General features: G+C 42.5%; 1 protein-coding gene and 1 non-coding gene across 2 annotated transcripts; both read left to right on the forward strand.

Moving 5' to 3' along the window:
• The first annotated feature begins 985 nt into the window (after positions 1–985).
• On the forward strand, positions 986–7444 carry PLP1 (proteolipid protein 1). Its single transcript, XM_055081597.1, has 6 exons — positions 986–1200; positions 2197–2353; positions 3537–3705; positions 4153–4226; positions 5016–5081; positions 6177–7444. Exons 1-6 carry the CDS (start codon positions 986–988, stop codon positions 6246–6248), a joined length of 753 nt encoding a protein of 250 aa, XP_054937572.1. The 3' UTR covers positions 6249–7444.
• Positions 7445–13068: 5624 nt separating this feature from the next.
• Positions 13069–13232, forward strand: LOC112062604 (U1 spliceosomal RNA). Its single transcript, XR_002890814.1, has one exon. It is a non-coding gene; the product is annotated as a U1 spliceosomal RNA (small nuclear RNA).
• Positions 13233–14728: the final 1496 nt, after the last annotated feature.

The following is a 14728-nucleotide window of genomic DNA, read 5'->3' on the forward strand; positions in this document are numbered from 1 at the left end:
ACTCTTAGCACTTTAAGACACCTGTGTTCCCAGGCCCTGATGTGTTTTGCCATTCCAGAAAGACGTTTCATGCTTTGTTGACTTTGTATAAAGTCTCTTTGTAGCTGTTTTGACAGAACTCCAGGATAGGACTGAGGGTGGGGACATTGGCCAAACTGTAGTACTGGGGGACAAATCAGCTACGCAAAGTGTCCAAAAATCATTCAGCCTGCATTGTTTATTACTGAGAATAATAGTAATCCTCCCATTACCATTTCCCATCCTCTGCCAGTTCCCTCCTTTCCTTTGGACTGCTCTCCACACATCCAGACTAAGAAGAATCAAGCATTCCGTGCAGCAAATACACACAACGTTCAGGAATACCCAGGAACATGCCATTTCCAAAGTTTCTCCACCTGGAATTCTGTTTAAGGCTCAAATGTTGTCTGACAATATCAATATCTCTGGCCTGCACTCATCCCTTCCTGGAATTCTAAGGGCATTTACCCTTTATAACCATTTACTTGGCTGCCTGGAATTGTTAGCTGAAAATATTAGGTCTACCTAGCTCATTCTCCTCGGTAGACAAACAAGTCCCCTGTGGCAGAGTCTATGTCTTTACACCTTCACACTCCACATAATACCTAGCACAATGCTGGGCACATAGTAAGTACTCCATAAGAGTTGATAAATGATGAAAACAAATCAGAATGAGAAGAAAGGAGGGAATGATTGCATCATCTATCTAGCTGGCTACCTGAATACCGATTGTTCAAAAACCCACGTACATTCTGGGAATTAAAGGTAAGGATTTATCTTCAAGAATGGAACAAAGTATAGTTTTGGGGGTCAATCTCACATTCTAAAAGTCTAAGGTTCTAGACTCTCCTGCTTTGGGCCTCTGGGGTGACACCCCCCCACCACCACCTACCATCCGTGCATGTGAGCACAGGGCCTGGCTGGGCTGGTGGAGAGTGATGAGTGATGAGCTATGTATTGCCCATTCATGACTGTTTACCCTCTTTTGTCCTCAGGCTTGTTAGAGTGCTGTGCGAGATGTCTCGTAGGGGCCCCCTTTGCTTCCCTCGTGGCCACTGGATTGTGTTTCTTTGGGGTGGCACTGTTCTGTGGCTGTGGACATGAAGCGCTCACTGGCACAGAAAAGCTAATTGAGACCTATTTCTCCAAAAACTACCAGGATTATGAGTATCTCATCAATGTGTAAGTACCTCCTGTCCCACACAAACCCTGTCTATCCTGGAGATACAGAACTCATCAGTACCTTAGTGACTACTAGGGGATTGGTGTGGGGCCAGACAGGATTCCTGGATCTTCCTTCTGTGTGCAGGTTCTACCTGTGCCACATCTGAAGCCCTAAATGAAGGGAAAGTGCCACATTCAGAGGGGGAGTTCTGCCTGCCTGCCAGCCCACTCCTAAGCACACCCACCCCACCCTTGCTTTGTCCCACATGTTTTAATTTCTGCTAGGTAGGGTTAACATGGACAGAGTTGGAGCCTCTGACGTGGTCCATATAAAGAACTCGGGGGAGGCACAATGACTAGACGGAGTGGGGCTGCTTCTCCTGGTTTACCACACCGCTTGAGTCCGCTCAGGGACAGTACTAAGCCTCTCCTGTTCCTAGGGCAAGTTAGACTCCTCTTCTTTCATCCCTCTTCCTTCTTGCCTAGCTCCTCTCTACTCTCTCCTCTGAGGGAGCATCTCTGAAGGGTCAGGTCAAGGAGAGTAGTGCCCCGGTTCTTCAGGTTACAGGGTAAACCAGGTGTTGGGGAGGAGCATCTTCTTTTACTTCAATAAAGATAAGGTAGAAGCACAGAGGAAGAACCTAGTGATTCCTCTAAAGAATCCCTAGCCTTGGGCTTCCCTGGTGGCGCAGTGGTTGAGAGTCATTCTGCCGATGCAGGGGACACGGGTTCGTGCCCCGGTCTGGGAAGGCCCCACATGCCGTGGAGAGGCTGGGCCCCTGAGTCATGGCCACTGAGCCTGCGCGTCTTGAGCCTGTGCTCCGTAATGGGAGAGGCCACAACAGTGAGAGGCCCGCGTACCGCCAAAAAAAAAAAAAAAAAAAAAAACAACAAAACAAAGAATCCCTAGTCTTGTTTAGGTGCCCACTCAAGGGTCCAACTAACTTATGCAGCAAGGGAACTGGGTCCCCAATTCATTAGATTTTCTGGCTTTTCGTCTGTCTGTTAATGTAGGATCCATGCTTTCCAGTATGTCATCTATGGAACTGCCTCTTTCTTCTTCCTTTATGGGGCCCTCCTGCTGGCTGAGGGCTTCTACACCACCGGCGCAGTCAGGCAGATCTTTGGCGACTACAAGACCACCATCTGCGGCAAGGGCCTGAGTGCAACGGTAACAGGGGGCCAGAAGGGGAGGGGTTCCAGAGGCCAACATCAAGCTCATTCTTTGGAGCGGGTGTGTCATTGTTTGGGAAAATGGCTAGGACATCCCGACAAGGTGATCATCCTCAGGATTTTGTGGCAATAACAAGGGGTGGGGGACAACTGGGCGTGAGTCTGTGGCCTCACCCCCACCCAAGGCTGGGTCCTCTTTAGGGGCCTGGCTTTTGAGTGAGGACGTGATGGCTGCAGCCAAACGAGAAGGTCAGGAAGAACGTGGTGCCCAGCTGGCTTAGCCTCACTTTTTAAAAGTTCCCTAGAAAATTTCATCTCAAAAGGAAAAGCATGAGTTTTGTGGGATGCTTTGTTCAATCAGACCATTTCTAAGCCACCTGTTGGTACCCCTTTACTCCCCTCCTAGCTGGGACCACAACAAGAGTAGATCTGACTGCCCAAGAGTTTAAAATGCTACTCGTGGGATTGAGATGTAGGTAGGTACCTGATCTGAGAGGGAGGGTGGATCATAGAAATTAAGTAATTGACTCCAAGATGGAATCCATAATATTCTGGGATCCTACATTGTTGGAGGCCCCAGAGGGAGCTAGTGTAGATCTGCATATTTAATGCTTTATCTTTGTCAGAGGGCTATCCATGCTTCCAGTGAGGTACACAATGGTTTCCAGCCTCTAGAGTTAAAGATCCTTTGGGGGATGAACATCTGTGGGTTGTGGTGATGTGTTTTGTGGCTAGCAGTTGGCTTAGAAAGGTTTTGGGATTGGAAATTTAAATCTCCTATTGGCTTTGTTCAATAACTAGGGATCCAAAGTCCTTTGACAAACAACATTTTCTAAGCTCAGCCTAAGGCATTTAAATGGCACGACTTTCTTTCAAGATCTCTTTTGATTTCTTCACACCTTATCTGCCCAAACAATCTCCTGAAGCCTCTCTAACCCAGGGGTCCTCCTCACTCCAACCCCCACCCATTCCCCCCACCCTCTGTCATATTTGGGGCCAGTTCTCTAGTAGATACTGCCAATGACATTTGGTAGAGGTGCCCTGCTTACTAATTTCATTTGGTGGAAATCCCTGGAACCTGGTTTCATGTCTGGTACATGCCATTCCAGGATCTCCTTGTTTATATTTCAATGTCTGCAGGCTGATGTTGATTTCTAACCACCCCATGTCAATTGTTTTAGTTTGTGGGCATCACCTATGCCCTGACCATTGTGTGGCTCCTGGTGTTTGCCTGCTCTGCTGTGCCTGTGTACATTTACTTCAACACTTGGACCACTTGCCAGTCTATTGCCTCCCCCAGCAAGACCTCTGCCAGTATAGGCAGTCTCTGTGCTGATGCCAGAATGTATGGTGAGTTAAGGTGGCTTGGCTCCCCCACCCCCTATAGAAGCACTATATATTTGGTTCTTAGGGTAAGGAAGGTGGTAGTTATGGGGAAAAATTAAAATATGGATGCTTGGATCTAGTTTGTTAATCCTTCTCATTGAAACTGGGGAGGTTTCTTCCCTGAGAAGGGAACTTCTTGGAGGTGGTGGGAGTTTTCTTGGCTCTTTGCACTGCTCTACCCCAGTTGACTGCTGTCCCCAACCCAGAAGCAGCACATTTCAATAACAAACAAAAAATTTTGCAACTGTTCAACACCACCTTCTATTTTTTGGGTAAATCTTTAGAAAAGAAGATCCTGATTGTCAGTAGGACCCAACTTTTCAGCCAGGATGATTAAAGATGGAAGAAGTGCTCCATGTAGCCCCATAACTCTGTGAAGCTTACCTTGGTTGATATTTGTGTCTTACGTAGGTGTTCTCCCATGGAATGCTTTCCCTGGCAAGGTGTGTGGCTCCAACCTTCTGTCCATCTGCAAAACAGCTGAGGTGAGTGGGGCACTGGGTTATTTTACAATGGAATGGCTAGTAACATAAAATTTCTACCCAACTTTGATTTTAAGGACCATAATTTCTTTTTTGCTGGATTTTGAGTTAGCAAATTGCCTTCTATAAAATATTGCCTGAGCCAATGAGCATACATGGTAAGATATCTATTTTCCTTAAAGCTGCAGAGAAAGCCTTCCATTCTAAGACTTCCTCCCTTAAAAGAGAAATTTGTAGCTCTAGGTAAAGATAGAGCTTAATGGCAAAATCTCCCAAGTGAAAATTTTCATTCTTTTACTTAAAAACCTTATCAAGAAAATGGGTTGTGCCCAGACATACGTAGGTTTTATAAAACTCATTTAGTTCGGAACTTCTCAATCTCATGTATAAAGAAAGTACATTTGAAAAAGGAAACACTGTATTGAGAATGGATATTATACACAGATGAGGCAGGGGAATAAAAGTAAATCCTGAGGAAGAAGGCAGTAAATTATTTCTTTGAAAGCAAAATGTTTTGGGATTCTGGGCACAACCGAGGGGAACCAGCTGATTATTTGGGAAGACTATACTATTTTATGAGTATTCTGTGTTCTGGGTGCTATGGGGTCAGGTGCTAGGGTGTACATTGAAGAATGGGAGGCCTACACTCAGGGATGTGACAACTTAGTTAGAGATGCCAAATTAACACACAGAAAGATATCAACACGTTCAGAAAGTTGCACTCATGATCTGCAGCAGAGCCTATTTCAGCTGTTGCAAGACCCAGTTCTCCCTTTTGCAATTTTCTTACAGTTCCAAATGACCTTCCACCTGTTTATTGCTGCGTTTGTGGGGGCCGCAGCCACACTGGTTTCCCTGGTGAGTTGTCTTTTAATGATCTTGGCAAATAAGTGGTCCTGGGATAGCTTGGGTACAGCTATGCTGAAAGGTAAAAAGAGGTAGATTCCTTCTAACCTTGAAGTGCTGGAGAAAAGCTGCTGGGCAGAGACAGCAGAGTGTAGAGACTGTGGCCTTCTACTTTGGGTTGGCAAGGCAGAAAATTTTCAGAAACGAGATAAGAACAAGCAAAGTGGTGTGAGGAAGAGGAAAGAGATTCGTGGTCAAGAATAATAAGGTAGAGCATTTACAGAGCATGTAACATTGCCAGGTGCTTTGCAGTCAGAAATTATAGTTAATTCTCAACACATTCCTGTCAGATCAGTGACAAGAACGCTGGAACCTTACTAAACGTGATTTTTGGTAGCCTGGAATTCTATATACTGTAAATAGGAATCATCTTGGATGCTCTCCAAGGGATTTAGTTACTCTCCTGAAAATACTGGAAGGACCTCTTACATTATTAGAATTGTTATTATGGATGGTGTTTCGGCGCAGTGTCAATGTAGTGCATTCATTGTTCAGATTAAGAACCCGGGGTACTGAAGGGTGAAGCAATTTATCTCGAGTCATTGAATAAGTGGTGATCAGCCAAGGATCAGCTTGCAGCACTCCTGGCCCCCACCGCTGAGGCTTTTCTACGGAGTCGAGTTGTTCCTCATCTTGTGAAATAAATGGATGCGTTAAGCAGGGGAAGGCTGTGCTGCACGGTGTGGCTATGCGTCTACAGCAAGCACCCTATGAATCCAGGTCGCTCAGACATGTAAGATATGATGATGGCAGAGTCCAGGTAGTGTTCACTTTCCTGAGGAAAACTCAGTGCTGGGCTGAGCAGAGGTGTGGAAAAATTCCTTGTTGAGTTGATTCTCTGGGCCTGGGCCATTGGAAGGAAATGTCTCAGAGAGGATTTCTAGTCACGTATACAGGGCAAAAGCCTGGATGTGCTGCTTTTTGCGGAACAGGAGTTTTTTTCTTTATTTAACTATGATTTTATTTCTACCCTTCCTCATTCCCAAAAGGGCTGGAGGAGAGCGCCTTTTCTACTCTCACTCATATTCTCTCTTCTCTTACCTACAGCTCACCTTCATGATTGCTGCCACTTACAACTTTGCCGTCCTGAAACTCATGGGCCGAGGCACCAAGTTCTGATATCCTGTAGAAATTTTCCTTTCTCTAATAGCGAGGCTCTAACCACACAGCCTACAATGCTGCGTCTCCCATGTTAACTCTTTGCCTTTGCCACTGACTGGCCCTCTTCTTACTTGACGAGTGTAACAAGAAAGGAGAGTCTCGTGGTGATAAATGTCTCTCCATGGACTCTCCCCTCCTACGTACCTCTTTTAGTCATTCTGCTTCATAGCTGGTTCCTGCTAGAAATGGGAAATGCTTAAGATGGTGACTCCCCAACTGCAAGTCACAAAGAAATGGAGGCTCTAATTCAATTTTCAAGCATCTCCTGAGGACCAGGAAGTGTTTTCTTCTCAAAGGGCACTTCCACTGATGGAAACAAAGTGGAAAGAAAGATGCTCAGGTAGAGAAAAGGGATGTACCTGCCCCCCTTGCCATTTTGGGAGCCAAATATATTCTCGTTGGTGTACAAAACCGAGAACTCAGTCCTGTCTCCCTATTACCATTGAAGATAGAAGAAAAAAAGAATGCCAGCAAAACAATAAGAGCATTTGCCCAAATCTACCTATTGCAGCTGGGAGAAGGGGGTCAAAGCAAGGATCTTTCGCCCATAGAAAGAGAGCACTGACCCCGATGGCAATGGACTATTTAAGCCCTAACTCAGCCAACCTTACTTATAGCATAAGGGAGCTTAGTGTCTGTGGAGACAAAAGGGGGCACCTGGCCTTATACCTCGTTAGAGAAGAGAAACAAGGTGTTGTCAGCATTTTCTCACTCCCTTCTCCTTGATAACAGCTACCATGACAACCCTGTGGTTTCCAAGGAGCTGAGGATAGAGAGAAACTAGCTCATATGAAAAAAGACTGGCCTAAGGAGCAGCAGTTGCTAGAGGCTAACGGTGTAAACTGAGCCAGCCCTCTGGTAGACACAGGATAGATAACTCTTTGGATAGCATGTCTTCTTTCTGTTAATTAGTTGTGTACTTCGGCCTCTGTCATATCTTCACAATGGTGCTCTTTTCATGGGGTATTATCCATTCAGTCATAGCAGGTGATTTGAAGATCTTGATTTGTTTCAGAATGATGCCCATTTCACATTTTTCAGTTTGTCTATCGCTTGTTTGGGGTTGTACCAGAAAGGTCTGGAGAATGACTCTTTGATTATGATTCTTTAACCAATGAAAATTGGACATTAAACAACACAAATGATGTGTAAAATTGGCTAGTTCTTGCATCTCTTGGGATTTTCGACCAATTATTCCGTCCTTTGCAGAAACAGATTTGGTGAATTTGAACCTCAATTTGAATAACCTATTTGATCGTTCTTTCTAGCTGGCGGGAGATGATTTGATTTAGCAATGTTACCTTGGCGTGTTAAAGAGTTAGGTTTAACATACAGGTTATTCTCTCCTGGTGCAGATCATATAACTGAATGCACCAGCCGTCAGCTATTCAGTTGGTAAGCTTCCATGGAAAAGGAAAAGTGGAAAGAGTTTGAAATTCGAATAGCTCCCAGGTTTCAGTCTTCCCTTTCTGTGTTTGGGTTTTAACTTTGGGTTAAAAAATAAAAAGTTGATTTGTCTTTATTAAGGGAAAGCTTTTATGGGTATGGCTGTAGGTGGCTCTTGCTGTAAAGAGTCGCTTCGTTTTCTCCCGCAAAGCGGTTTCAACAACGTTTAAGGAGATGTAAGGTTTACAAAAAGACACTTGATATTTGCTTTCAGAACAGTATACAAGACAAGCTTCCAGGCTGCATAGAGGGAGCAGATGGAAAAGGTTCTGTAAGAAACCAATCAAGATCAAGGAAAGTGAAGTAATCCATACCTTGTGTTTTGTTTTGATTTAATAACATAACAAATAACCAACCCTTCCCTGAAAACCTCCCATGCATACATACACACATATACACACATGAAGAGAGTTAATCAACTGAAAGTGTTTCCTTCATTTCTGATATAGAATTCCATTTTTAACACACATAAAGGATAAACTTTTAGAAACTTATCTTACAAAATGTATTTTATAAAATTAAAGAAAATAAAATTAAGAATGTTCTCAAACACTGTGTCTTTTGATTGAATTGTTCTATTTAACCTTACAATAGCAACTCAAAATAATTGTACCTTTATTGTGCTTTGTTTAAGGAGCTTATTTATTTTTCAGGTCATACAAGTCATTCCCACAACAATTTTCTGAAATAAAGAGTAGATAAAATCACTTCTATTTTTAGAGCTGGAGACACTAAGAATAGAGACAAATAAAGTACCCAAAGAAATCCAATAAATACGTATCTGAGCTTGGACTAGAACTCAACTCAGGTCTTGCTACCAACTCATTGCATTTTAAGGTTTCTTTTCTCTTAGAAGTTGGGTTTCAGAGTGTTGTTCTACTAATTCAGAGTCAAGTATGGTTTCTTCTTTAATATGACAATGGTGCCCCAGCCCTGGTGTGTATAGGATTCAGTTATTGTTAACTTTTCTTGGAATTGTTTGTATACTCCAAAAATGAACACTTAGTGCTTCATACATGAATAATGCTTAGTTTTATCTGGAAAGTACTGGTTGAAAGGTTTAATGTAGGGGCAGAGCAGATATGGTAAGGGCAATGTGAATTTAAACAGTCTGTGGCAGGGCAGTGTTAAGATAAATTAGTGATACCTGCTACTCTAATGGCCAGCCCAGTAGCCCACTTGGGACACAGCATTAAATCCCTGTCACAAACCTAGGCTAGAATTTGGCACTGTCAGACAGTAGGCACTCTAATGACCAGCCTAAAGAAAGCTGACTTAAAATTAGCTGTCGATTCATTGTCCCGTAGTTGCAGATGGCAAGGAGCATATGATCAAAGAGAAAGGAAAGTTTAGCTTGGGGGCAGCAAGTCAGTCATCAGTTAAGGAGCTCTGTTCAAAAGTAGCTTCAATTTAATCTCCTGGTTTCTGCTTCACTGCAATTAATATTCTGCAAGCAAGGCTGGTTGGATGACTTTAAGACAAAGAGAATAAAAATATGACAAGGACTTATTTTTAGACACTGGAAAACAAGGACACAGTACTATATTTTGGAGAATTGATTCAGGGTGCTATAGAGTGATGTATTTTTACCTTAGAGGAGTGGAAAACCAGTTCCCAAGAAAGCTGTGTTCTCCATCTGCCCTTATTTGGCTCTGCCCTCTGGGACGGATCTATAGATGGAGTTTCCAGGCTCTCAGAAGCTGAGAGTGTCTCCAGTCTGTCATTTGAGCCCACTGTTCTTAGCTCTGCCACACACCATAAACCTCTTTTCTCTGAACTGAAAGAGTTCTCTTTGTGCTTAGATCAGCCAAAGATCAAGATGCAGCAGTATAAACAAGAAACATTTTCTTACAGCATCAGTTGTACTGCTTTTCCTATCTTCAGGGTCAGTACTGAGTGCAGTTCTGCAGGGTGTGGAAGCTGCGGCTTTGGCCAGAGCAACATTCATTCATTCATTAATTCAGTCTACAAATATTTATTGGGCACTTTCTAAGCTTTGTGCTAAACCCTGGGAGTTTCAAGTTTGGGGGTGATGTGGGTAGAAAGGGGATAAAGATATGATCTCAAGGATCTCACTCAGCCTCAGCCATAGCGGAGAAGAGTTCCAGGGTGGAGCAGGGTGGAGGCAGGGAGCATGCAAGAAGCAGTCTGACCGGCTGACTGCAGTGGGCATCTGAATTCTCCCCTCAGTATGTGGGAGAGGTCGTGGTTAAGGGCCATGACTTCACGTGGCTCTGGTTTTCTAGGGCCCTGATAAAAACAAAACTTCAATTTAGAGTCCTGACAACTTGTGACTTGCTCTCTATGTCACCCTGCTCCTGGCCTTACATGTGACAGTATTTATGTACACACTGTCGCAATGCATGTGCGTGCTTCCACCCACTCAGTCATCTGGGGAGTCAGAGGGCACGCAGATCAGGATTTATATAAACACAGGCTATTCAGCCTGCCTTTTTTTCCATCCAGGCTAAATTTGAGAAGCCATGAGGGTAATAATATAAGACACAAGGTACTTCTCTCTTTGATTTTTCATACTGTGAGCACAGATAGTGTGCCTATTTTGACATTCATGGTTAGCTTGATGAATATTAAGTAACAGAGGGAAGAAATATTCATTCTTTTTTTATTGTGGTAAAATATACATAAATAATATTTATTTTAACCATTTATAAATATGCAGTTCAGTGGCATTAAATACAGTCACAGTGTGTGTAACCATCACCACTGTCTATAACCAAAACTTTTTTATCATCCTCAGCAAAAACTGTAACCATCAAACAGTAACAACCCCATTTTCCCTCCCACTAGCCCTTAGTAACCTCTATTCTATTTTCTGTCTCTATGAATTTGCCTATTCTAGTTACCTCGTGTAAGTGGAATCTACAATATTTGTCCGTCTATGTCTGGCTTATTTCACTAAACACAGTGTTTTCAAGGTTCATCCATGTTATAGCATGTAACAAAATGTCATTCGTCTTTTGACTTAGTAAATCCCACTGTGTAAGAAATATTCATTCTTACATTTAAAAAAATCATACTTGGCCTTTTCCTACATCAATAAGCAGGTAAGGAGTTTAAGTCAACATCTATAAATTGGGAAAGATTTTCCATGTCCACTTTGAAGCAAGCAAAAAGCTTTTCACAATTTTTATTGTCCTGGAAACTTTGGTGTCTATGTGTTCCTGCTCTGGAACTCCTTGAATTGATCAAATTTATTCCAAAGGAAAGAAAAGTAAGATAAAGTAATGAGTGCTTTCCACATCATGAAATAATCAAAGGAAATCCAACCTTAACATTATTCAAACCTTCAACAAATATTTATTTAACAAATTCTCTGTGCCGAGTGTTATGCTAGATGATGGTAATACAGCTGTGTTTAAAACAGAGACAATCTCTGCCCTCAGAGAACTCAACTAAAGACAAAAAGGGTTAGGGAGGGAGACTGGAATTGTGGTAAAGAATGAGACTAACATCCTATGACAGAAAAGGTGGAAAAAACAGAATCAGGGAGAACCTTTACAGTCCCATGAGAAACAGAGTCAAGTAAAAGAAGATGGAGACATGTGACTCTGTGTCTAGAGAAAGAAGCCTGACATGCTATGGTATTTAGGGTTGAAAAATGTTAAAAGGCCTTCTACTGTTTTGTTCACCAACATGGACAGTAGGCCAGCTCTGGGCTCTGAAGGAACTATATTAATTGATACTCCATGTATTATGTGAAGCTCTACCTTTCAAACATGAAAAGGGAAAAACTGCAAAGCTGGGTTCTGAGGGTTACAACATTAGGACCAAACAAGTGAGCTGATACTTGAAAATTTATAGGTGGCTCTAGTTTTTTAAATATTTTTTTCTGATTAAGTTCTTTTTTAAAAAATAGTTTATTTGAAATATAGTTGATGTACAGTAATATTATATAAGCTACACGTGTACAATAGTGATTCACAATTTTTAAAGGTTATACTCCACTTATCATTATTATAAAATATTGGTTAAATTCCCCATGTTGTACAATATATCCTTGTAGTTTATTTTATACAGAATAGTTTGTACCTCTTAATCCCCTATCCCTATATTGCCCCTCCCCACCCACCACTGGTAACCACTAGCTTGTTCTCTGTATCTGTGAGTCTGCTTCTTTTTTGTTATATTTACTAGTTTGTTGTATTTTTTAGATCCCACATACAAGTGATATCATACAGTATTTGTCTTTCTCTGTCTGACTTATTTCACTTAGCATAATGTTCTCCAAGTCCATCCATGTTGCTGCAAATGGCAAAATTTTGTTCCTTTTTATGGCTGAGTAGTATTCCATTGTATATATATACCACATCTTCTTTACCCATTCATCTGTTGATGGACACTTAGGTTGCATCCATATCTTGACAATTGTAAATAATGCTGTTATGAACATAGGGGTGCATGTATTTTTTCAAGTTAGTGTTTTTGTTTTTTTCAGGTATATACCCAGGAGTGGAATTGTTGGGTCATATGGTAGCTCTATTTTTAGGTTTTTGAGAAACCTCCATACTGTTTTCCACAGTGCCTACACCAATTTACAATCCCACCAACAGTGGACGAGGGTTCCCTTTTCCCCACATCCTCACTAGGTAGCTCTAATTTTATTTGATGACTTGAGCTCACATGTAGAACAGCTTAAAAAAAAAGAAGGGAACTGTGGCCCTTGCAATCAAAGCTCTCTTCCATGCCCGCAAATGTACTAGATATGAATCTGGTGAAATCTTATTTGATTTAAAATGTGAAATCAGCCCACATTAACGAAAAATGTGAACATAAACATAAACATTCCTCTGTTTGCAGATGATATTATTATCACAAGCTACGAGTGATCTTAGTAAACAAATGTCTCAGCTAATTATTTCCAGAAAGAAAGTTTTCATATCAGTAAACAAATTTGTCATTTTCAGTAGATGCTCCCAACTTCTCATTGGTGAATAGTGTCAATAATTCCATAAAGCAAGTACTTGAGGATATATTCTGCAGCTAGTATATTTGGTAGGACACACAAGTAAATTACATTTTTCAAAGCCAGGTAGTTTATGGCTGCTTACTGAGTTTGTGGTGTGTGTGTGTGTGTGTGTGTGTGTGTGTGTGTGTGTGTTGTTTGTTTGTTTCTTTGCTTTTAGTAGCTGAGGTGGTTATAGCCACTTTCAAATACTTCCGGGTTAAACATTTTTTAAATGTCACGTTTTATGACATGGGGTTTTGATGGCCTGTTTGTCTCAGTGTTAAAGAAGACCCAAAATAACCATCTGAAAGGGATCTTGGCCCAGTCCACAGGCAGCCACACCTCCAACAATAATAGATACACTTTATACTTACCTGGCAGGGGAGATACCATGATCACGAAGGTGGTTTTCCCAGGGCGAGGCTTATCCACTGCACTCCGGATGTGGTGACCCCTGCGATTTCCCCAAATGTGGGAAACTCGACTGCATAATTTGTGGTAGTGGGGGACTGCGTTCGCGCTTTCCCCTGATAAATTTAGTTTAAAAATAGAACTTTCAGGGCTTCCCTGGTGGGGCAGTGGTTGGGGGTCCGCCTGCCGATGCAGGGGACACGGGTTCGTGCCCCAGTCCAGGAGGATCCCAGGTGCCGCGGAGCGGCTAGGCCCGTGAGCCATGGCCGCTGAGCCTGCGCGTCCGGAGCCTGTGCTCTGCAACGGGAGAGGCCACAACGGTGAGAGGCCCGTGTACCGCAAAAAAAGAAAAATAGATACACTTTACTAAGCCCTCTACAAAGTATTTTCAACGTCTTATATCATGTAATCCTCACATCAGTCCTATGAGGCAGCAGCAGCTATTATCCGTCAGCTCCAGACTGGAGCAATGCACCATTACTGGTCACATCAGTTTGAATTTGAGGATGGCCAGTCTATCTGAGTTCAGCTGAATGCTAAAGCTGCAGAGCTGAGCTGCATCCAGGTGCTTGTCAGGGAGCGGAACAACAGTCATTACAGCTCAGTCCCTACCAGAAACTCCACTGAGAGAAATAGTAGTTATGAAGGACAACCTGCAGGGAATGTAGTCCATTCATCCCCTAGTCATCTCCACTTATTTTTGATTGTGCAATCCCATAGTAAAACATACCCACCTTCCCCCTGCCCCATGACCTTCTCCAAGTGTGGTCTGAGGACAAGCAATATCAGGATCACCCGGGAGCTAGTTAGAAATGTGGACTCTCAGGCCCTGCCCTAGAATTACTGAATCAGATGCCGAACTTTAACAAGATCTTACAATGATGTGTGTACACACTAAAATTTGAGAAGATTTTCTGAATGCAATCATATAAAAAGGTATTAAAATGTATCAATATAATACACTTATCTTTTTTTTTCTTGTGGTACGTGGGCCTCTCACCGTTGTGGCCTCTCCCGTTGCGGAGCACAGGTTCCGGACGCGCAGGCTCAGTGGCCATAATACACTTATCTTTTTTTTTCTTGTGGTACGTGGGCCTCTCACCGTTGTGGCCTCTCCCGTTGCGGAGCACAGGTTCCGGACGCGCAGGCTCAGCGGCCATGGCTTACGGGCACAGCCGCTCCGCGGCATGTGGGATCTTCCTGGACCGGGGCACGAACCCGCGTCCCCTGCATCGGCAGGCGGACTCTCAACCACTGCGCCACCAGGGGAGCCCTCTTTTACCTTTTTCTTACTTGACCCGGAGAAACTTGAATAATTTACCAAAAGTAGAAAGTTAACAGACCACATTCTTTCATCATAATCCAATAAAACTAAGAATAAACAATGAAAAGTGGACCCAAAATGATTTTTTATAAATTGAGGAATGCTTGTAAGTAATCCCTTAACCAAATAAGAAATCATAACTAAAAAAAAAAACCCAAAATTTTCTCAAATGTAGTAACAAATAAAAGATTTCATTCCCGAAACTCCATACTGAATAACACTCTTTTTCAAACTTAGGTTTCTAGAAAATTGTATACCTGTACACAATATTATCTTTAATTTTGAGAAAAG

This window comes from Physeter macrocephalus, chromosome 21 (genome assembly GCF_002837175.3).
Source record: "Physeter macrocephalus isolate SW-GA chromosome 21, ASM283717v5, whole genome shotgun sequence".
NCBI lineage: Eukaryota > Metazoa > Chordata > Mammalia > Artiodactyla > Physeteridae > Physeter > Physeter macrocephalus.

Bases quoted from the DNA above. Each gene is read 5' to 3' on its own strand.
- PLP1 (XM_055081597.1), top strand. From the start codon at position 986: ATGACTGTTTACCCTCTTTTGTCCTCAGGCTTGTTAGAGTGCTGTGCG. The intron at 3,706-4,152 runs GTGAGTTAAGGT...TGTCTTACGTAG, and splicing joins TGCTGATGCCAGAATGTATG to GTGTTCTCCCATGGAATGCT. The intron at 5,082-6,176 runs GTGAGTTGTCTT...TCTTACCTACAG, and splicing joins CAGCCACACTGGTTTCCCTG to CTCACCTTCATGATTGCTGC.